This window comes from Silurus meridionalis, chromosome 15, assembly GCF_014805685.1.
Source record: "Silurus meridionalis isolate SWU-2019-XX chromosome 15, ASM1480568v1, whole genome shotgun sequence".
Classification (NCBI taxonomy): domain Eukaryota; kingdom Metazoa; phylum Chordata; class Actinopteri; order Siluriformes; family Siluridae; genus Silurus; species Silurus meridionalis.
The window spans coordinates 12,444,453-12,468,868 of record NC_060898.1 but is presented as its reverse complement, the minus strand read 5'-3'; the positions used below and the strand labels follow the sequence as shown (position 1 = coordinate 12,468,868).

At 37.5% G+C, this 24,416-nt stretch overlaps 3 protein-coding genes across 9 annotated transcripts in view; 2 read left to right on the top strand and 1 right to left on the bottom strand.

The window, feature by feature from the left end:
• nnt (nicotinamide nucleotide transhydrogenase) overlaps positions 1 to 2,971 on the bottom strand; it is a 37,173-nt gene extending 34,202 nt beyond the window's left edge. Inside the window, 2 exon segments of the mRNA XM_046867612.1 lie at positions 1,816 to 1,997; positions 2,948 to 2,971. Coding sequence (XP_046723568.1) covers positions 1,816 to 1,954 — 139 coding nt within the window. The 5' untranslated portion in view covers positions 1,955 to 1,997; positions 2,948 to 2,971.
• A 6,764-nt stretch (positions 2,972 to 9,735) lies between these two features.
• Positions 9,736 to 15,329, top strand: ccdc80l2 (coiled-coil domain containing 80 like 2). Its single transcript, XM_046867613.1, has 7 exons — positions 9,736 to 11,204; positions 11,946 to 12,102; positions 13,190 to 13,323; positions 13,400 to 13,557; positions 13,662 to 13,765; positions 14,525 to 14,605; positions 14,725 to 15,329. Exons 1-7 carry the CDS (start codon positions 10,047 to 10,049, stop codon positions 15,048 to 15,050), a joined length of 2,118 nt encoding a protein of 705 aa, XP_046723569.1. The 5' UTR covers positions 9,736 to 10,046; the 3' UTR covers positions 15,051 to 15,329.
• Positions 15,330 to 23,063: 7,734 nt separating this feature from the next.
• fybb (FYN binding protein b) overlaps positions 23,064 to 24,416 on the top strand; it is a 31,911-nt gene continuing 30,558 nt past the window's right edge. For 6 of the 7 annotated variants that reach the window (XR_006927990.1, XR_006927989.1, XR_006927991.1 and 3 more), the window contains exon 1: positions 23,225 to 23,341. Coding sequence is in view for 3 of the 7 variants with exons in the window: in XM_046867870.1 (XP_046723826.1) it covers positions 23,339 to 23,341 (3 nt within the window). In the remaining 4 variants the exon portion in view is untranslated. Of the gene's footprint in view, positions 23,186 to 23,224; positions 23,342 to 24,416 lie in introns of those variants that run through there. The other variant, XM_046867869.1, reaches the window with a different exon arrangement.

Here is a 24,416-nt window from a genome sequence, read left to right as displayed (position 1 = left end):
CACTTGAGTCTTCAAACCAGAAGAGAATATTCTGACTTCTCTGAAGCATCATTTTCTTTTTGAGAGAAAAAAACAATACCCTATACCATGATGTTATTATAACAGAAACTCATGCATCGAGAAACTTCTGACGTCTACAAAACACTGATAGACTTTCCAGAAATGTTGATATCCAAAATTTCCAATGAAAACCACCGTCCACATTTAGGCTACAGGAGGCAATAATAGCACATGCTCCATGACCACGTGAGATACTAAAACGTGCTAGAGTGGAAACAGAGAGGCAGCCTTGTCAACGGTCCTGAACGTTTAACTGCTATAACTCTTGCATACCACAAGATGTCGCTGTTTATAGAGAGTCAATGTTTATAAACATTTTCCAGCATAACAATGGCCCTAAAGTTTCTGAAAACTTTCAGCCTACTGTGCGAGATTACCATCAATTTAATGCACATAGATTAGAGGACACAAAGCTGTGTAGCCATCATAGCAGCTCATTTGTACCTTAACTCTTGCTGCCGATTCATTCTCACGTAATTGTCTTTTCAACGCAGATGTGTAAAGGTCATCAAAAATGATTGACTTGTCTCCAATCTAGCAGGTTCACTTTCATTCATTTCAGTGAGGATATTAACATCTATTTTTTTTTTTTTACTTTTAGCAGAAGGATGAATATGAATTGTTTTTTAGATGCACATGAACTGCGGATTAATAATTAATGTAACGATCGCAGAATCGATATTGCTTTTTAAGCAATTTCGTAACTACACAGAACAGTCATGTGTTCACCTGAACGGGACATGTTCATCAGTCATCACCACAGTTTGAATCATAAACTAACAGAATCATCCATATTAAATATTAAAATTCTCATATAAAACTAACTATCATCAGCCAAATCACTTTTAATGTACACCACTGACTTCTAAATTGAAGCCACACCCACACCCGAGTCTAAAGCTGGTGTGGAGTGACACCAAATCAAAAATGTGGTGAAAAAGGCCATGACGGTTTAAACTACAAAATCATGAAGACACTTCACACTGGTCGCTTTGTCCTTTTACAGATCTGCATAGGAAACAGTTTCGCATAGCTTCAGAAACCACATCACTGTGGAGACCGATGCAAATGTAATGCAAAGATTAAGTGGAATTTGATTACAAGCTGCAATTCACTGTAACGCATCGTTCTCATACACATTGCGCCTGCTTGTCTGAGTCCTAACCCTCAAACTGAAACTTCATTTATTTGTTTTGAAAGCAGGGGTCATTTCTACACAGGATTTTCTTACTGTCTTCTTACAATGAGCTGAATCTAAGAGCAAAAGTACAGCGTTGCTATCACAGGTGTCTCAGCATGCACTGGCCTCTCTCATGAGCTTAGCTACAACCCGGCTTCAAACTCAACTGATACACCGCTAAAAATAACTGTCCTCAGCTGTCATTACCATTCGTGCCCGGCCGAGAGAACGCAGGCCAGTAATAGCAGGGCTATGGCGCACACAGGCGCACATTATGTGTGCACAGTTCATTCATTCTGAGCCAGGAACATGCATGCAGGTAACAACAGTAGTACAAGGAGGAAGGGACAGTGTGACCCAGAACATAATGACCTTGTGGTTGTTTGCAACGTAATGTAGAAAAAAATGGAGATCAGAGACAAAGTCACATGGTTTTAAACTGCAACGAGGTTTTGTCCTTGAAAAGATTTTCATTATCGCCATTTACTAAACACAAGTTTGAGAGACTTAATCAGTTCATATTATACATTTTGGATAAGTTGTGACAATTAAGTAAAGAACTGAGAGTTTGTTACCTAAGCTGGCAGAGCGTGAGAGAGCCTGGTGGATCCTGAAGTAACGCACACATGGCACGTTTGCGGTCCGGACCGAGGCCAAGCCATGAAAGAGAGGGCTGGAGCAGCTGCTGGCAACCACACGCAGTACACTCGCCATTGGAGACACGAGGAGGAGATGGGCAGCTGGGTCAACCCTCCTCCTGTACACACCACACACACAGGGTGAACTCAGCCCCACTGACCTCTCCCAGCATTCCCTGCACAGACCCACCAACCCCAGCACAGCAGACCAACCACGGGGTCACACATTCATAAAACGTACATAAACACGTGTCTCCTTACTCATTCACCCTTAGCACAGCCCATAGTGAAACTCTCCTGCCAAGTTAAAGAGCTCACTAAGGTAACAGAGAAAACAAAAAAACTTCTCACATGCAATCGGGGTGGAACAAAGACACACACGGTCATGATATCAGCATACAGAAATGGTGTACAATGATAAGAGATGGTTTTATAGACTCAGCAGGCAGTTTGTGGTTCCTGATCTGGACTTTTAGACAGGGTCAAAACCTTTTCCTACGCCTGGGATCAGTTTTATGTCTTATTTCCACTTCAATCATTCTATACAGATTCGACAAGAAAGAGAGACATTTATTCTTCTTTAAAACCTAATGGCATTGAAGAGGTCACGTGGTTATTTTATGGCGAATGCCATTCGTTAATGGAACTAAAAAAGAAAACTGTTGCTTGGAAAGTGTTAGCAACTTTTTTACATTACATGATATAATAATTGGTGGGACAAAGTTAATTTTTCAATAAAAAAAAAGCATTATATCAATATTTATTCTGGTTCATGGCAAAGACTAACGTTAGTAGCGAGTTCAATGTCACACCAAACACAACCTAAGAACCCAAATTAAACCATATGGTTGTGAAGAACGTGTTAAAAAGGACCAACAAGCTTAGTTTAAATGTAAATATTAAAAAACTTCAACGGAGGGAAAAATTGACTACTTTTGTACATTTACACTCATTTCCGCTATTTTTACCAGCAGCCCAGTTGGCAAACGCGTCGACTCGCACAGCACTTTTTTTTTTTGACCTTGACCAAGTCAATACATTCGGATTAAATGAATAAGAAATCTCTTACAGGGATTTTCGGACAATATTTCGAATCACGGTAAGCTGTGTGTTGGTTCACTGAGGTAATATATTATTATAAGTGAGGTGGGTTGATTGTGCTGCTGTGCAGAGGCGGGCGCCATAAATTCACACATATACATAACAACTGCCTATTAAGCTGCACACTAGCTTGCTAAGCTGCTATCTCCAAAGAAGAGATTTAACGAATAACTTGCGTTCCCCAATTAAGAAACTTAACCGCTAAATAATTATTATTCAACTCGGTTAAAATTCGGATTGTTTCCCCAATGCAAGTGTGAACTAAAACTAGGAGTGATTGCTTTAAAGGACGCCGGTATGAGGGACTAACCTTTACTGCTGCACACAGAGCGGTGAAGCCAAACTTGCTAGGCGGAAGCCTAAAAAAATAAAAAAAAAAACAAGAAGGAAAGAAACCCGCCTTCACGCTTCCTTTCTCGCATTTCATTGGCTAATCCTCAGGCACATCAGTGACAAACCCCACCTTCACAAGCGTGACGTTTGAAAAGACGCGCTCCTTCTTCATTCATTCGTCTTTGTGGGTTGCGTGGACATTCTTCTTCTTCTTCTTCTTCTTCTTCTTCTTCTTCTTCTTTTCTTTTTCTTTTTTCGGCTTCTCCAATTAGGGGTCGCCACAGCGGATCATTCTTTTCCATACCCCCTGTCCTTTACGTCTCCCTTTTTCACCCCAACTACCTGCATGTTTTCCCTCACCACAACCATAATCCTCCTCTTTGGCCTTCCTCTTTTCCTCCCTCCTGGTGGCTCCATCCTCAGCATTCTCCTTCCGATATACCCAATGTCCCTCCTCTGCACATGTCCAAACCATCTCAATCTCGCCTTCCTCCCCTTGTCTCCAAAACATCCTACGTGCGCTGTCCCTCTAATAAACTAATTTCTAATCCTGTCCATCCTCGTCACTCCCAACAAAAACCTCAACATCTTCAGCTCTGCTACCTCCAGCTCCACCTCCTGTCTTTTAATCAATGCCACTGTCACTATAACATACAGCATCACAGGTCTCACAACAGTCCTACATACTTTCCCTTTCACTCTTGCAGATACTCTTCTATCACAAATTACTCCTGCTATCACTCTTCTCCACCACTCCACCCTGCCTGCACTCTTTTCTTCACTTCTGTAACATTCTTGAACAATCCTCTGTGCTCCCTAAATGGCTTTTGTTTGGATGGACACCAGGCTATGAGTTTTTATTATATGAGCTATTACAGTAAATAGCAGCAGTTTTACTGTTTAATAAGAAGAATAAGAAGAAAAAAAACACTACTAATACACCATTTATGTTGTTACCATGTGCTGAACATTTCAAGTCAAGTAGGCTTTCATTGTCATTCCAACCATATACAGTACATCAGTGGAGGGCCAAGAAGGTCTTCTCTCCTGGCATAAACGCTTTCAGAATCACTGGCTTATATTTTCATATATTTTTGCTTATAAATACGTATTCAATTATTCCAAATAGTCTATTCTCTTCATTAAATTGCTTTTGTGTGCTACTGCGAGGAATGTCTCTAAACGTTGGAGTTTCTATCCAATCAGATTTCGGCTGTCACATCACGTATTCACGAGGGCAAAGGAATCTGCCGCAAGGTCTTTAGAAACAGAGCTGCGTTGCCTGGTAGCATAAAATACATGAGTATGAAGCTGTTGCCTTACCTAATCAGGCTAGAGTTGGTGGCTCCAGGGCCATCTAGCAGGCGTACAATAAGGTCGTCATTTTTATTTTAATTGGATGGTCAGAGAGCGCGCTAGTCATAGCTCGCAAACAGCATCTGTAGCAAACTGCACAAGCCCAATTATATTTGTGTGAATTTAATAGCTGTTTTTTAATTCCACAATGGAGATCAGAGATATACTTACAAGAACATTTACAAGATGGAATTTTCAAGACAAGCTGTTCATCATGAGGAAAGGTCAGCCAAAACAGTTCAAAAGTTGTTACACTTTTTTCATGAACATTTTGTGGGGCTTTTTCCCTGGGAAAAAGGGGTCATTTAAATGGGTTAATACTGATGCTTCTGCTAGAGCTTATGTATGTAGTACAGCTGTGGCTCCAGTGAAAGGAGACTTGTTGAATTGTTGAAATTAGCTTTCTTGCTTTAGTAATGGCCTTCATTCTCACTGCATCAGATACCTGTCTGTTATACTATGTTTCTGTATAGTATTAATAGTTTCTATAGCGTGACATCATAATGATGGTATTAAGAGGTGGAATGATTCAGATAGGACACTACTGAAGGCAGAGATGTAAAATGCATGGCCTGCCACTGACTTTAAGAAAGAAAAACTTTTAAAAAGAGTAGCAATGTACCTGGCAAGAAATAACACCAGTAGGAGGAGCTGATTCACCAGGGATGTCTAACAGACTTCTTCAAACCATCCCCACTTTAACCAAAATCAAAACTGTAAAAACTCAAACTACCCCAGCATACAGTATGTACAACTTTGCGGGCAGAGTTAACATATTCGCCCATCACTTTTATGGTCAATTATACCACAGTATGGCTGAATGCTGTAATTTGATTGGTCAGAAGGTGTGCATTATTTTCACATAATAGCACTGGTAGTTCCAGCTGTAACATGAAATTTAGGTTAATATTAATGCACTCAATAATATCTTTTATTGTTTTATCAGTAACTGTTTATACACAAGGCTTGTACCATGGACAATCCACATAATAGAGATTTACTATATTAACTTGTCATAATGTCTCTTTGTATCATATTGTTCATTTTCTTTTGCACTAAATGTTGCATTGTTGCTATTTATGTAGTTACAGTGATGTGAACAAGTGTTCGTGACCTCAAGCTGAATCAAACTTAGGTTCTGCAGCAGGACAATGATCCAAAACACACCAGCAAGTCCTCCTCTGAATGGCTGAAGAAAAACAAAATAAAGACTTTGGAGTGGCCTAGTCAAAGGCTTTACCTGAATCCTATTGAGATGCTGTGCTTGACCTTAAAGGCGGTTCATGCTCGAAAACCCTCCAATGTGGCTGAATTACAACAATACTGCATAGATGAGTGACCAAAATTCCTCCACAGTGCTGTAACAGACTCATTGAAAGTTATCGCAAAAGATTGATTGCAGTTGTTGCTGCTACGGGTGGCCCAACCAGTTATTAGATTTAGGGGCAAACACTTTTTCACACAGGGCCATGTAGTCTTGGATTTTGTTTTCTCTAAATGATAAAAACCTTCATTTAAAAACTGCATCTAGTGTTCACTTGTGTTATCTTTTACTAATATTAAAACTAATATAAAATTAGTTTGATCTGAAACATTAAAGTGACAAACAAATCAGGAAGGAGGCAAACACGCTTTTAAACCACTGTAAGTACATATGTCTTATGAAGCACCTTGGCCCTGTTTTGTTACACTGTGTACTGCATTTATATTTACATTTATGGCATTTGGCAGACGCCTTTATCCAGACTTACAACTGAGCAGTTGAGACTTGACCTTCCAATCCAAAGTCCAATGTCTTAAAAACTGAGCTACCACCATTATTGCACTGTAAATGGTTGGAATGACAATAAAAGCTTACTTAACTAGACTAAACAGATTTATAAAATGTGTTTTCGTTGCTAAACTAAGTCAACTAAATAATCAGTGATGTGATGTGATGAGGGTTTTTTTTTTTTGTTTAGGAGACATTTACCATTTAGGGAAAGATTCTTGGGTTGTAAGCACTTTGTAATGCACCTTGTGTTTTAGTGTTTTGTAAAGTTGCTCAGCGTAAGACCGAGGGGGAGCAGGGAGAGAAAAGAGACTGTTTATTGAGGCAAAAGCATTAGTAAGAATAGGACATCGCTCATATTTCTCTCAGAGCACTTTCAGCTGCGCCACTAGATTAAATCTATCTATAAACTCTTAAAACGTTTGACATTTATTGTGTTAATAAATTAGCATATTGTAATTGTTGCCAAATTGATGTGGCATAAGTGAAACCAAACTCCAGATCGTGCTTTTTTGTGGAAGTAATGGCACATGTGTTATTCCTTAAAAAAGGTAACAGTGAAATAAATTCTGATAAAATAAAGTTAACAGTGGTAGCAGCACACCTGTCAGCCTTGAAGAACAACGATACATAGTACAGCTCTCACAAGTGTGTGTGTGTGTGTGTGTGTGTGTGTGTGTGTGTGTGTGTGTGTGTGTATATGTGTGTGGGGAAATGGGGTTCATAGAATGTAAACCTAGTTATGAAGGGTGTCAGTTAATATCAGCTGAAACAGTTATCACTCCTAGTGTTCTTGTTAGCTTGCTATGAGCTGAGTAAAATTCAAGTAAACAAACCATGACAACACGGCTGCACTGCTGTGCTATGGCTTACAGCAATTTGGATTTAAACAAAGCCCAGCCTTTACCGAAGGGAAACTGTTTAGTTCTTGCTGCAGCAAGTATATCATCTGGCTGTTATGTAAGCACTCTTGACCTACTTTTTCTATTTTTTAATTATTGGGGCAAAAAATTGGGAATGATTTAGCAAACATCATAATTGATGCATACACCATATGCAAATACTCTCCATATTTACAGCAAATTGTCTAGTTTTGAATCTCAATTTTTTGATAATAATTATTGTGGGGATCCCTTCAGGGTGCGTGATCTTTCAATGGTTAATGAAGAAATGTTCTGTTTTATCTTAGGTTACTTATGTTACATAGCTCCTTTTCGTTTGGTTATAGGAGTCTTGAAGGCGTTACACACTTCTGAAGCCTTTATCAATTACATCCTCATTCTTACCATTTTTTTATTAACTTTTGCATACATCAAAGATTGTTGGTCAATGAAGTACCAGAAAAACAGGAATTGAGACTCAATTTTAACTTTATGCTACAGCAGCAACTCTAGGAATGTTTTGCTGCAAATGTGCATTGTGTTATTACTTTTTGTCAGATCAGAGAAAAAGCTGCATACTGGGTTTAATGGATTCCGTTTGTGGAATGTAGAGGCGCCGTGCCTGTTAGCCATTAGCTTCGCAAAGAGACATGCATGTTTGAATGTTTGAGCTTCTCTCTTCTGAAGGTTACTTTACAGGCTGTAGGTTCCAGCTCGTTAATCTGGGGATCAGTCGGTCATGTTGGTATTGTGTTGGTCATGTTGGTATTGTGTTGACTACAGGTGGACAGATCATTAAGTATTATCAAAATTTGGTTGTTCAAATCTGAGAAGTGCCAGAAAGCACATGAGCAAAACTTTTCACACCGAAACTCCTCAAGTATGGAAAAAATACACAGTTCCTTGTCAATACCATGCTTAGACATCACTGTGTCATTAGCTAGGCTTTGCTAGTTTCTGGAACTTTAGGCAACAGGCAATTCGAAGCTTGAAATATTGTTTCCTTACTTTATAACAATTCTATATTCCATAAGATGGCCTGAAGTTACCAAATGATCCTATGGGTTCTGTTATTAATATTATATATGGTGTAGTCTTTGTAATGTGTGCCATTTCAATTCATTATTTTAAGCAAATGTGAGAATAGCATAACAGTACAGAGCTGAATGTTTCCAGACCACTCTAAGTTTATGGCTGCATGTTTGTGTGGGTTTACTGGGTTTCCTTACAATTCATAAAAACGTGCCAGCGGGTGTGAATTAAATGTGTGAATGGTTTATTCTAGACATGGTGTCTTCTGCCAAATACCATTCCTATCTCAAAGGCCATTGTTTCTGGAACAGGGTTCAGCTCTAGCACAACCTGACCTGAATCATAAAAGTTTGCAGATTCTTCGTTTTACACAAAAATTGATCCTGTCTACAAAATGTTGAGCAGCTGTATGCTTAAAATGATACTTCAGTCAAAAGTGAAAGTGAACAGAGGAAATGAAGCAGCAATCCCGAATTGTGCAACTCAAATATTTCTCAGTGACAATAACCCCAGTTTCATCTATGCAACAGAAAAGATGGGATGTGAAAATGCTGAAGTGGATTCTTTTAACAAACAGAGATGTAGGGAAAACCAACGCCCATTATGCCACAACACAAAATTAAAGGATTTTGGCACAAAAACCACTTCAATAAACTCTACAATCATTCTTTTGGTTTTGTGCCTAAGTTGGCCCTAGATTTGTTACTACTGTGCTCACTATGCCATCTCTCCATTAACAATAATGAAAAACATGAAATATTTAATATATTGTGTGATTGGCACTGTTTATAATGTATGAATAATATAATGTAGGTCAGTTATGTGACTTCTATCGTATTACAAACCTACTGTGGTGTGGCTTTGTTCATTTATTATTTTATTTCACCCAGTGAGTAATGCGGAAATAATTTTTGAGAAATATGTATTATAGAAAACTAATCCATGACAGTTTGGTGTGATGTTGGGAAATGGGGTTACATTGGCTTGTGTTACAGTTTGTTCTAGGGAGATAAATTCTTCTTTTCCAGCAGGTTAACAATTGGTGACATTTTTACTTAATTAACACATTGTGCTTCTTCACCATTTACAGTAACATGTAATCAGTGCTACATAGAAACACATCAATATAAATCTGTAATTAAAAATTACTAAAAAATAAAATTTTTGAGAGAACCGTTGTGATAAATGGGAATTAAATGGAAATAAATCAACAGCTTCGAATTTGACAGTGCTGTGGTATTTAAGTAAGTAATAGTGTCGCAATTATAATGCATACTAGTAACAATGTTACCATAATGAAAATTAAAAAAAAAACATTAAAAACAATATTCTTCTATTATATGTCTAACAGTTTGTGTGTAATTTTATTGTCATGGTTTTCTAAATGTAAATTTCAATGTGTGTGGTATACAAATATCCTACAGTATACCAGAGCCCAAACCACCTTGTGGCTAATGTGGCCATAAAACATAGCCCAGAGTTCTTTTCTTCTGGGTACAAAGGCATGAGGGTCAGGTTTCATTCCATTCTCAGGCCCGTTACCCCACATACACAAACACTGAGCAGAGAGAATTTTCTTCACATGCCACTCCGCTTTGAAATTCCAGAGGCGGTGTTTCTCGCCCTGCCTCCTCAGCTACAGATGCAGAGTGAAGCTGTGTTTTTGAGTGAAAGTGTGAAGGAACGTCTGAGGAATGCGTCGTGTGTGGATACTGCTAGTTGGGCTTGTCTTGTCGAGTTGCAGCACAGCGCTGTCAGCACGATCAGGCAAGAACAGACAGCGGTCAAAAACAAGAGATGAACCTGCGGGCCCCCGGGAGCATGCTGGAGCAGAAGAAGCTAGAGTACGGGAACATGGAGGAGCTTCAGAGACAGACTTCTTGTCTGACTTTGCAGGGAAAAAGCGCTTATGGGTGATCACTGCCCCATCGCACAGCGATGGCTACTTACTAATGATGGAGAAACAGATCCAAGAGTCTGAAGGGCTTAACTGTCGTTTAGCAGAGAGAGACACCCTCATTGTGACTATTATTCAGAATGCAATGATGGAAGGCAAAATCCAACACACAACCATGGAAGGACATTCAACCGAGCAAGCACTGGATTCAGACATCGTGACAAAAATGCTTCATTACCTCGAGCTGGAACACCAGACTTTTTCCATGTTGATCCTCAAAAAAAACCTGAAGGTTGGAGAGAGATTTCCTTACCCGGTGCGTGTGGAGGCTGTTTTGGAGGTTATCGATAACCTTCCTGCACGCAAGCTGGAAAGAGTTGCAAGGAAAGGGTCACATCTGAGATGTAAGATCACTAAGAAGAGGTTAATAGTGAAATCGAATGGTGGCACGAAAGGAAAGCTTATCAGTGCTCACAAACAGGGAAACGTTACTTCTGTTTCTCCGTCACCGAGACAAACTGTGGACAAAAAAGCAGCCATCAGAAGCAAGATTCAGGATATTCTCAGTGGACGCTCCAGATTTGTAATCCGTAAAACCCCAGTGAATCCTGGCAGTGACAAGGCCAGCTCGAATCTCAAAACAGGGCAGAATGAGGAGGTGACGCTCAAGCTTGCCCGTCGAACAGAAAGCAGCGAAGGTGCAAGAGAGAAGACGGCATCAAGAGTACAGAATGAATACAGTGATAATGGGAAGAGCGAAACGAGTCCAAACACAGAGAATAAAGAAGAGAAAACAGGTGACCAGACCAAAAAAAAGGGCAAGGGAAAGAAGGATAAGGAGAAAAAGAAAAAGGGCAAAAGAGGAGGGAAGAAGTCACAACGAGAGGCGAACAGTAAAGACAAAAGAGCTCTCAAAGAGTTTATGGAAAAGCTCAAGAGTCAGAGAAGACTTCTTGTGAGTGAATTATATGTCCTTACTTCAAAGCAAAGCTATTTTGTTTTTTGTTTTTTTCATAGACGTCAGTCACACTTCAAGCCTGGCTCAGATTAACTGCTTAAACATTTATGCTTTCAATAACTAGTCTGAACAAGCCAGAATTATGAGGCAACCAATAAACCAAGAACATATCTCCAGCTATCCAGAAAGTGTTACAGTGATGTTATGATCCACATATTCTTTTATATAAGTTTCTCATTATTCTTTCATATGATTTATGTAGATATTTTCACCTGATTAATTACAGATTTGCATCTAGTATACATGTTTCTCTGTAGGATTCACAATTGTTATATCAATTGAAGTCAAATAGAATAATTAGGAAACAAGGCTATACCACGTTACATTTTGAAAGAATTCACTTGCAGGGCATGTGGTGTTTTTCTGGTGTGATCTTCTCACGAGTAATTCTTTTTCACATGTGATTTCATAACATAATAAAGTGCACATTTACATATGTATGTATAGCCTTCTTTTCCATAACGGATGCTCTTCGTGTTAAACATAATCCACAAACAAATTACTATGCTGAAAGCAAGCAAATAAGTAATATTTCATTGCCAGTGAATTATATGCACATGTGGTTGCACACTGAAATGGGGCTATAATCTGTGCTGTGCTGGCTGAACAAAGTGGAAGTGTACTATTTAAAGAATTATTAAATGTCTTTAACTTCCCCATTGTTTTGTTTGGTTTCAGGTAATTTCTTCTCCCAGTGAGGTCTCAAGCCAGTATATCCGACAGAGAGATGATAATGAGCTCCACAGCTGTGACTTGGCTTTACGGAAAATTACAGTTCTGTCTATCCTGGGCTCAGAGCACAACCCCACTCTACGATTGCAGCACTATCAATCAGGTAGCAGCATGCTAATTCATTTGTATTGCTTAAAACTGAACAGCCAATTCAAGAGCTAAATAATGTGGCATCAGATCGGGATTTTTTTTATTTTTTATTTGTTGCTTCTTCAAGAGGCTAATGATTGACACATTGCTGTGTTTTCCAGAATTTCTATTATTTTTTATTGTACATCCAGTATTTAAACCACAGTGTTGTTAAATATAATTTTTTTTAATTATAAAACAATTGTGCTGTTATTTTACAATGTTCAATAATGTATTAATTTATTAATAATAATAATAATAATAATAATAATAATAATAATAATAACATTATAATTTTTAATATTGTATATATTATATATTGTAATGATTGAGATTTTGCTGCGGTATAAGCAGAAGTGAACACTTCAGAAAGAAAGGAATTAATCCAGGTGGAGACGAAAACTTCACGGCATCAGTGATTATATTAATTTTCATTACTGATTATAATACAGAGTGTTTTGATCCTTGCTTATTATATAGTGACATACCTAAATGTGCTAATATGCTTATTAGCTTGTCACCTAATTATCTGATCCAACTAAGATTAATGTTAGCAGTAAATAGACTAGCTTATTGTGTGATTTTATTGTGTGTTATTATTTGCTAAGCAGCATGTCGAGTATGAAGTGAAAAGGGAAGTTAGTTTCCTTAGTTAGTTAGTTGCTATGTATAATATTGAAATATACAATAGACTGGTCAAACTTAGTGCATAATTCAGATATGTCTGTAACTGCATGTAGTTTAGACATGACTAAATCTTGTTATATTGGTTTGTTTTTTCATTTTGTATGATATCCTACTCAGTCACAGAATAACTGCTTTTTAATCATTTTCTATAAAAGAAAATAAAAAAGAGAAAGATATCTAATTCTCATTTCGGCCAATTTTTGTGAAATTTATTTGGAGCTATGCAAGTCTGTGCACTCTAGACCAACATTATTATATTGACAATAAACTAGAGAAGAGAAAGAGACAGAGAAAGTAGACAGACTTGTGTGAGGCATGGAAAATGTCCACCATACCACTGAAACTCAGAACACCATTGTGTAACTTTTAAACAGATGGAGATCCTCGACTTGGTTCACTTCCATACAACATCAAAAATCCTGACGTCATCAGTCAAATCCGCAAAGAATACGGGCTTGTGTCTACACAATTCTCTATGGCGGTGACGGACTACGACCTGAGACCTAACGTAAGAAAAATTATATTATGTATCTTCATCAGGACTAAATTTTACCTAGGTATTAGATGTGCTCTTGTGATTACAGCTTGGAAAAGTGTTTAATTCACCAACAGCCCCATTAGACATTATAAACTACATCGACACCTTCCAATCTCGGTGGTCGGAAGAGGTAGAAGAGAAGGACACTTTATCACCCTGTTCTCCATCTGAGGCTGGTTCTCAGGCTGAGAACTCCTTACTCAGGTAAACTATCAGGAAATTATTGTAGCATATCTTAAGAGTAATTTTAAGATCTGTGATGGTTTACATACTTGTGTCTTTTCATATCTCTATACTGTACATTTCAGGTTTATGTCCAAAAGAAGGCTTTTGATCATTTCAGCTCCCACTGAGGATGACTATTCCTTTCATCAGCAGATTCAAGCTCTTAATGGACAGGAGTGCCACATGGGTAGGAATCAGTGTTATAAGTTTGTTGGACTCGGATCATTGGCCATGTGCTGGTACCAGGCTTCATTCAAAGAGATTGATAAAACTTTGTACAGTTTAATGATTGCGAAATTAAGAAAACAGAATATTTTTTTTTTCTAGGTTCCCCAGTTTATTCTGATTTGTTGGTCAACCTAATAATTACTAGGTGTAAATATGTATATGTTTCTCTTCAATGGACTGGCTTCTCATTCCTGCCTTATGCCCATTTTTGCCAGAATAGGCTCTGGGTCCAACCATGATTTAAAATAAATAAACGAATGATACATTTATATGAATGAGGCCTGTCAGTGTCGCAATAATTACAAATCAAAGGACAAAAAAATGAGTTAAAATTGTCAGTAAACTCACATTTAAGCTTGAGAGAGGTAGAGTGGTAGCTCAGTGGGTGAGGCGCTGAATTACTAATCGGAAGGTTGGAGGTTCAATCCCCGGGATCGCAAAGCTGTCACTCTTGAGCCATTGAGCAAGGCCCTTAACCCTCTGTGATCCAGGGGTGCTGTAACATGGCTGACCCTGCACTCTGACTCCAGCTTCCGAATAATTTGGGATATGCAAAGAAAAAAATTTCGCTGTACTGTATATGTGGCAAATAAAGGCTATTTTGGTAAAGGGGGCACAAATTGACTCCACATAACAGAGCTCAACACAAGTCAAGAGTAAAAGAAATATATAAAATATTTTTATATAATAAAAAAGCTTTTGAATTCTTTCTCTGCAGGTATCCGTCACTTTGCTTTGCTGAAGCTTGTGGGAAAAGGATCAGAAGCATCAGGCACTGTTGAGCTATTTCCATTAAATGGTATGTTTTTATGTAAATTAAATGCTTAAGTTTATTAGATTTACCGATTCTACAACTGAACATGATTGAATGTTTCGTCAAAAATAAAATAATTACCCATGGTGTCTATAATCCTGCAGGCAAAAGTCAGACTGAAAAGGAGCTGCTGTCTACTGAAGTGGTGAGGAACCTGAGAGACCAGCTGAAGATCACTACGGATTACTTCAGCATGCTGGTGGTGGGGAAAGATGGAGAGGTCAAAGCCTGGTATCCAACGCCAATGTGGACTTTGTCCAATATCTATGACTTAGTGGACTCTATGGAGTTGCGCCAGCAGGAACAGAAGCTTCAGCTGACCCTCGGTATTCACTGCCCCGAAGACAGTGGTGGAGCTGGGGGTGGTACTTACCATGGATATACAACAGAGACAGAGGACAGCTATATGTATCGTCAACCTGATGACTGACTGTACAATTACATTCAGGGACATGCAAATCTGAGATGGTCAGGGACATCATGAGGAAATGCTAGGTAGCATGTGATATTTGTATATACAGTACATATCCATTGCAAAAACAAAAGTTACTGCTTCTTTCCAACTTATTATAGGCTAAATTATATCTAACATCGAATATAAATATCACATTTCATGATTTCATCTCTAAAACTGTTCTACCTGAAAATCATGTTTTCAGAACTTTTATATGCTGCTATTAAAAATATATACTGTATGTGTTCTAACTAACTACTGTATTGGAAATTTGTATGTAAAAAAACAATTATAACATCAAGGTTAATGGTGCATTCCTAGCACACTACTCATTTGGTGATTATTTGGGGACTTAAACATTTGGTAACTTCACCTGTTATATACAATGATCAATAAGAGGGGTTGGAATGATAAAGATGAGCTACTGTTACTACCTGAAGCTAAACGATTTTTTTATAACAGCACATCCAGAAAGGTTTTATGGCTTTAATACCATAGCAAATTGCCAATGGAACATTGCATGAGAAAGTTTCTGTTATCACTTGCTTTATAGTAGCTATAAACAGTAATAAGACAAAACGCAGTTTGTCACAAACCATAAACTCCCTCATCCTGAAGAAAACTTGAAAAACCTAAATTTACAGATTTACTGACTTACATATGCTCACTCTTAAAACTGAAAACAAACGTAAACTGTACACCAACAATCACAAATCACAAATTAAAATGATTAAAATAAGCACATTACAGTTTTTCCTGCTAAAACAATGACAATTCACCATTTTTTAGCTCTATAACACAATCTCATAACTACAAACCAATTTGAACATACTTCAAACATCGATATTATGCTAAAATCTTTCATTTAAAAGCATATTTTCTTCTGTTAAAATCAAACATTGGCCTTAGATAGCATAAAAAACCTAACAAACACACGGGCACAATCTACTGCCTAGACAAGACCAGTGAGATTAATTGAAAACATTAATTATTAAAAATAATTTTATTTATATAACATAAATGGAAAAGGTGCAAATGCAGTCAAATACAACAACTATCGTTTAGAAACATTAATGGTAATTTGTTAAAGGTAATTTATTATATATAATAAATATATATATATATATATATATATATATATATATATATATATATATATATATATATATATATATACAAATATATATTTGTATATATTTCCCTTAGCATTAGTAACAGCTTGGCATTCCTGGCATCCATATAAATAGTCTCTCCAAACATTCAGCTAACATACTTTGCCATGGCCCTTATAAAACTTATAAAGTTGGATGTTTCTTTCTGACCTTGTGATTCGGTTTATCCGAGAGCAGTTTAATAGGATTTCGTTCCGGTGACTGGACAGGCCATTCCATGATAGCTAACACTCCAGCCAACTGTTTGCTCTGGAATACTCTGGTATTGTTCATGGAATGGTAGCCATGTTGATTCAGTATTCCTTTCATCTGGAATACATCTCCAAACTTCTCTGCTGGAAAACAACCCAAACCATTAAGCTTCCACCTCCATGTTTGACTGTTACATCTCCTCTCTTGTTTTTTTTTATTTGACATAAGTTTATCTGTTAGAGCCAAAAAATGTCACATTTGGACTCATCTGTCTACAGAACTGTCTTCCAGTCATTGCCTTTTACTTATTTTCTTGCATAAACAAAAAGAACATGCTTGTATGTTTTTTCTGGCAAGGCATCCAGAGAAAATATGCTCTGCTGAGTATTATCCAGCATTGGATCATCTATAAAGCAACATCACAACAGGCCTCTTCCACTGACTATTAAAGTGTTTTCCCTGTTTGTAAATCATAAACCTCTCATTGCCATACAGAAAAAACCCTCTTCTGTGGGGTTGAGGAATGGCGTGTATGCTAGTTGAAACATGCCATAAAACTTGGCATGGTCATGGTCAGAGAACCAAATGTAAACCACAAATTACAACACACTCATTTGCTTGATATTTGAATTATAAAGATGTTTGAGAAAAGCCTCTTTCTGTTCTTTGTTCTGTGTATGGGTATGTGTAAAATGGTGAATGGTGCTTATAGTTTTGAGAACTAGAATTTTATAGTGTGTTAAGAATTAAGAAAAACTGTTCTATAATCCTGTGATTTGCAGCTGCATAACTCAGATACGCAAGTTAAAAACTCTTGAGCAATCAGAACTGCCATCTAATATATTGGCATCCTTATATCCTTTGCAAAAAACGAAACGCATGAGCTGAATTTCTGAATTTCACGGTGTAGCACGGTTTTGTTATGTTTATTAATATTTGTCCACAAGGTTGATGAAAGCTTTCTGTCATGATGCGTAGCTTTGCTGAAATCCTTTAAAAGCCTGTTAAATAAAAACACCTGGATGGCATTTTTAAAGAATTCTGACTTCATCATTTGTTTATACCTGGATACACAAAGTACAGCTATTTTCAACCAAATCAAATGATGAGAAAAGCATCTGAATAATTGAACACGTTATGCCCTAGATATAACTGAATGACTTGGATCATTAAAAGTGAAATGTTCTGTAGCATTAATAGTAGGACGATGTGAGAGGGAAAAAGCAGAAAATACCCTGTTTAATAATGAATACCTACTGCTTTCCCGGTAGTAGCCACCAGAGGGTGTAATTTCACTGCTCAGCACTGGTTCTGGATCTTTCTATTGATGGGTTGCAGTCGGGTTTGTAGCAATGGCTGTATAAATGACTGAACAATAACTATTTCAACTCCTATTGTGCGGTTTTGGAATAACTGATATAAACTTGTAGTAGCCAGTGACCACCAAATCCCCACAGCAACATCAAGTGAAAGCCTTTTTAGAAGATTCAGCAAAAAGGCACTACATCTGGAGTTATTGAATATTTACATAAGCACCAGTTATAGTCAAGTACAAACAAACCATTTGGGGTGTGTGTGTGTGTGTGTGTGTGTGTGTGTGTGAGAGAGAGAGAGCGAGAGAGAGAGAGAGAGAGAGAGAGAGAGAGAGAGAGGGTAAGTGAGAAGAGGGGGCATGTATGTGTGAGAAAAGAAAGAGAGGCTTTTGAACTTTGTTCTTCCTTTAATGCACCATTTGTTGTATATGTCGTATTGGAAAACAAGGGTAGAAAAAAAAACAGTTTAGAAAAAATATTTTATTTTTCTGTATTGTAAACTGTACATGCATATATACACATGCTTTACATCTTTAGGAGATAAATGAAGTAACAGCATAAATTATATATTATGTAAAAACAAAGTGCTGGATGGAGGTTTGCAAGCACCTATTGATTCTTTGTATAAGACTAAGAGGCAAGGTATCGCTTTGTCTCGATCTCCTGTTGTGTTGGTGACCATTTGATCATAATTTAACCAATGATCTGAGCGAATGCCAAAGCTGTGTGAACCTTTCGCTATTTCTATAGTAATAAAGTGTTCTGAGAGAGAGATCTCAGCCAGGACGACTACTTCCCCTGCATGTTTTATTTTTACTTATCACCTGAGTGCCTTGTTTTTCAGAGGGACTGCCCTCCCTTAAAATGTGCATAAAACCACAAAGCTTAGTTTTTTAAGTGGACTTGATGAAGCTCTAACTTGTAGGCTCGTCCGCAATAAAAACTATTGCTGAAAGATATTGCTGAGTCTCCTGGTCTTTGCTAGATTGAGTAGTGATGTTTGGTCACATTGCATAATTCTGGACTTTCTTTAGAAGAAGTTGAAGCTATTATAGACCAGTGTTTTGTAAGACAGTTCATGGTGAACTTGATACAGTTATTACACAAAACACTTATACCAACAAAATGTAATATTCTGACCAGATAAATATTGGATAATTTTGATATAAGGTATAGCCTTCGAAGAGTTTATCGTGAATGTTTTCAATTTCTCTGTTAATAAATTTAAAATAAGTTTATTTCTATAGAGCTTTTCACAATGGACATTGTCTTAAAGCAGCTTTACAGATCTTAAAAATTAAAGTGAATTATTTGTATTTATCCCTGATGAGCAGCCTGGGGCAACTGTGGCAAGAAAAAACTCCCTTAGATGTTATGAGAAAGAAACCTTGAGAGGAACCAGACTCAAAAGGGGAACCCATCCTCATTTGGGTGAATAAAATAAATTTTGGTAAATGAAACAGAAAAACTGGATGGTTTCTATGTGCCTGAGCCTTCCAGCCATATGTGATTCTTCCCAAAGTGTTAATCAGAATCAGAATCAGAATCAGGTTTATTGGCCAAGTGTGTTGACACACACAAGGAATTTGGTTCCAGCTGTTAGTGACTCTCAAAGTACAGACATAAATAAAAACTATACATTCAGCTTGGACTATACAAGACAAAACAGACAAGACAAGACAAAAACAGACTATACAAGACAATACAGACAATGTGAGACAGTATAGACAGTGTGAGTATTAAATAGGGATAAAGGTTATATGACAGAAAAGTAATGTACATAAAGTGTGAGTGCATGGTAGTGCAAATGACAGTATTGTGCGTCAGGTATGATAAAGAGTTTACTTTAGAACTATGTGCAATATATAGCAGCAATAGTGTGTGTAACATATACAGATAATGTGATGACTGACAGTTCTGTGCAGTACTTATATTTATAAAGCAGGGAATATAATTATGGTGAGTTGTTAATGAGGCTGATTGCTTGAGGAAAGAAACTGTTCCTGTGTCTGGCAGTTTTGGTGAACAAAGTTCTGTAGCACCTGCCAGAACAAAGGATCTGAAAGTTGTTGTGTCCAGTGTGCAAAGGATCAGTAGTTATTTTTTCCGGCCAGTTTCTGGTACTTGTATGGTACAAGACCTGGAGAGTGGGCAGAGGAGCACCAATGATTTTTAACTGTTTTCTGCAGTCTGTTTCTGTCCTGTTTTGTGCTGCTCCAAACCAGATGGTGGTTGATGAGCACAGGACAGATTCTATGACTGCAGTGTAGAACTGTATCAACAGCTCCTGTGGCAGACTGTACTTCCTTAATTGGTGTAGAAAGTACATCCTCTGCTGGGCCTTTTTCAGAATGGAGTTTATGTTGGATTCCCATTTTAGGTCTTGGGAAATGGTAGTGCCCAGAAACTTGAAGTTCTCCACAGATGACACAGGGCTGTTGGATATTTGCTAACCTCAGACAATGTCAGAGGCACCTTACCTGGGCTAAAGAAAAGAAGAACTGGACTGTTGCCCAGTGGTCCAAATTCATCTTTTCAGATGTAAAAAGTTTTGTATTTTATTTAAAAAGCCAAGGTCCTAGGGTCTGTAGGAAAGGTGGAGAAGCTCATAGCCCAAGTTGCTTGAAGTCCAGTGTTAAGTTTCCACAGTTTGTGATTATTTGGGGTGCAATGTCATCTGCTGGTGTTGGTCCACTGTGTTTTTTGAAAACCAGTCACTGCACCCTTTTACCAAGAAATTTAAAAGCACTTAATGCTTCCTTCTGCTGACCAGCTTTTTAAAGATGCTGATTTCATTTTCCAGCAGAATTTGGCACCTGTCCACACTGCCAAAAGCACAAAAAGTTGTTTAAATGACCATGGTGTTGGTGTGCGTGACTCGCCAGCAAACTCACCAGACCTGAACCCCATAGAGAATCTACGTGGTATTGTCAAAAGGAAAATGAAAAAGAAGAGACCAAAAAATGCAGATGAGCTGAAGGCCACTGTCAAAGAACCCTCGGCTTCCATACCACCTCAGCAGTGCAACAGACTAATCACCTCCATGCCACACATAATTGGGGCAGTAATTAAAGCAAAAGGAGCCCCTACCAGGTATTGAGTACTTGTACAGTAAATGAACATACTTTTTTCACAATTCACTAAAAATGTTTTTTTATTGGTCTTATAAAGTATTCAAATTTTGGGAGAGTGAATTGGTGGGTTTTTGTTAAAAGTGAGCCAAAATCATCACAATTAAAAGAACCAACTACTTAAACTACCTCAGTCTGTGTGCATTGAATTTATGTAATAGACAAGTTTCATAATTTGAGTTGAATTTTATATATATATATATATATATATATATATATATATATATATATATATATATATATATATATATATATATATATAATGTATACATGGCATTAGCAATCTAGCCGATATGGATGGAGACCCATGCAATATTTATGTTTATATTTTCAGCAATGCTCTGTGCTGTGGTCATTACAGTCCAGTTATGCCATTATGCAGACTATTCGTCTGCGGCAAATGATCCAAAACGCAGCTGCACTGCACTACTCCCTTCACTGGCTTCAAGTAGCTGCACGCATCAGATTCAAAACACTGATGCTTGCCTACAAGGCCAAAAATGGACCAGTGCCATCTTACCTCAGTGACCTCATCACATCTCGCACTGCAACACTCTGTCTGAGATCCTCCAGCACTGCTCGACTGGTACCACCTTCTCTCAGAATGAGAGGTACGTATACTTCAAGGCTCTTCTCTGTTCTGGAACGAGGTGGTGGAATGAACTTCCTCTAGATGTCTGTACAGCGGAGTCCCTGGCTATCTTCAAGCAACGACTGAAGACCTACCTCTTCCTAAAACACTTAAATTAGCACTTTCCAAATTTGCTTTGTAGAATTCAAGAGTTATATTTATATTAAGTTTGTAATCTGGCATAACAGTGTAGAATTATTCATTACTAGAGACTCAAAGCACTTTTATACATCGCTCTGGATAAGGGCGTCTGCTAAATGCCGCAAATGTAAATGTAAATGCCACTAAAATGAAATTACAACTACAGTATATAAATCACCTATTAAACTTTCTTTATTGTATCAAAAGCACATGAGTGTAGGAGCATGTGCAGGAGGAACATTTGCAGAAGCAGTTAATGGGGAAAATGTCTCTGATGTATTTTTTTGGACTAAACTTACCTATCAATATTAATAGATTGTGAGCCTGACTTAGTAATAAAACCTGAGGTTTTAGTGTATTTTTATGGATTTAGAGAATGTAGATTTCTCAAGGAACAGTTCACACTGCAGGCAGTCATTTATGTAACATTCAGCGCTCTTGATTTGACTCACTACTGAAAATGAGAAATGAGGTAGGTGTTGATCAACTACATTAATCGTGGTTTTTCTAATTTAAATCTAAGGTAAAATCCAGAGTCCTGCCTGCATCTAATGTAAAGTCTAAAAAAATACAGGAGACAACCCCTGCAGTTAAATATGATCAATATTTAAAAAAATGTTCATTTGAAAAAAATCTAAGCTTAAATGAAGAAATATCATATCAGTACATATGGGTCATCCTGCAAAATGTGGGGTTTTAAGTATAATTGCTTCCACTGTTTCCTGGTTAGAAGATAAGTAAGTGCCAAAGAATATTCTCTCTGTCCTAACAATATACTGGTCAATGCATCTGAACTTTTAGTACTGCATATATGACCCATGGCATCAGCTATCCTTATTTGGATAATCATACAATGAGTCATCATTCTTATGCTCATGTAAGTTTCATGCTTGGACTGCATGGGAAGATAGGACTAGATGGGAAGAGCTGTTTTGTAGGTAGGAATGTATTAAATTGTATTGAAACCAGTATGAATGTTCTCAGCTTAACTATTATAATAAAAAGTGTATGTACATGTACTGTTAAAAAGTTATAGGAAAAAAGCTCCAAATGAAAATAAATATGAATGTGAATATGCATAATGCTTTGGACATAAATATCAACTATATGGCCCTCATTCACTAAATAAATCTGTAATGCCCAGTCAGCACACTGATTATGATTATGGTTTTCTCTCTAACTACAAACTATTACTTTCTGTGTGTGTGTGTGTGTGTGTGTGTGTGTGTGTGTGTGTGTGTGTGTGTGTGTGTATGTGTGTGTGTGTGGTGTATGTGAATATGGTGCGTGGTCTGTAGTGTCCTTTAAAAAAAAAGGTCTAAACGTCAGTAAAGGTGTTCCAGCGGAAATAAAGCCTGTCTGCCTTCTGTCTTTGAAAAGAACAGAAGCTCAGTATGAAATACGCAAATAAAAGAGATGGAGCAAGTGATAGACGATGTTCATGCGAGCTGTAATCCATCAGCTGAGAGGGGAAGTAGCAAGCTGAACACATCAGTGACACAAGAAAGACGCTCCCACAGATACAAACAGGGTAAAGCTCTCTCTCTCTCTCTCTCTCTCTCTCTCTCTCTCTCTCTCTCTCTCACACACACACACACACACACACACACACAAAGACACACACACACAGTGGAGCTAGTGAAATCAATTTGTGAAACAGACCCAGCAGGAACCTACAACCATCATGGCAAGTGAAGCTTTCTTCTTTTTTTCTCTTTTGTTAGATACAGGTTCTCAATGCTGCTCAGTGAATTATCCACCACAGTGGACTTGTATTTGTAATGCTCTTTATGGTCCTCTTTTTATCTTGAGACAAATTCTAGATGGATTTTCATTATGCCACTTTGCCTGAAGTGAGTGTAGTTACTATGTGCTGGACAAAAATGTCTGTTTTAACACTTAGTTAGGTTTCGAACAAGTGGTCCCAGTATGACAAGTTTAAACTGGTTCGGAGTTTCCTGGGGATTTTGGTTTCTTTTTTTTTTTTTTTTTTGCAATATCAAACAGTATTGTGTAAGCCAGCAAAGTTTTTCTGCTTGCTTCATCAACAAGTGTTCCTCTTTGTGTTTAAAAGTGTCTTCTATCTCACAGCTCTGTTCTTAAGATCCAATATTTGCACTCTTTTGGCAGTATTCTCACCTACATTAATGATTAGTGTTTACTTCCATTGGCTCACTGATATTGCCAGAATATTTGAGTAAAGTCCTCTAAAGTAAACATAGAAACATGGGAATGGTCTCAGGAGACACTGGAAGTTTTAATTTCTTATAGTAGATTTTTGTTACTGGTTTATATGTACAATTGCTCATAAAAGTCTGTTTATGTGTTTAATAATCTATTTATAAATAGTTTATCTGAGTGGAAATGTATGTGGGTTATTCAAAGGTTTGTCTATTTTCTGGACTCTGATTGATCAAAAGGTGTTGAGTGAATTTTTTATAACAGGTGCTCTCAGTGTAGCTACAGGTTTATATCATTGTGCTTGTTTTAATATGTTATTGTTTCTATAGTAACATATACACAGGAAATTTTATGGCAGATGCTCCATACAGTTGGCAGTAAAAGGCCAAGTTGCATGTAAGAGTTTATATAAATAAATGTTTATAGCTGCTGTAGTATAGGATGAATAAACACTTCTGGGCATGTGATTATTGAAAAAATAATCAAACTTTAGGGATGTTATAGAAACTCTGCTTAATTGCTTTTTTTTTTTTTTTACATTAATCGTTGATCAGTATCCTATAACAGCACATGGTATTGCA

Excerpts from the sequence above, each read along its gene's own strand:
- ccdc80l2 (XM_046867613.1), top strand. The coding sequence starts at position 10,047 with ATGCGTCGTGTGTGGATACTGCTAGTTGGGCTTGTCTTGTCGAGTTGC. Across the intron at positions 11,205-11,945 it reads AGAGTCAGAGAAGACTTCTT|GTAATTTCTTCTCCCAGTGA; the intron begins GTGAGTGAATTA and ends GTTTGGTTTCAG. Across the intron at positions 13,766-14,524 it reads TGGACAGGAGTGCCACATGG|GTATCCGTCACTTTGCTTTG; the intron begins GTAGGAATCAGT and ends CTTTCTCTGCAG.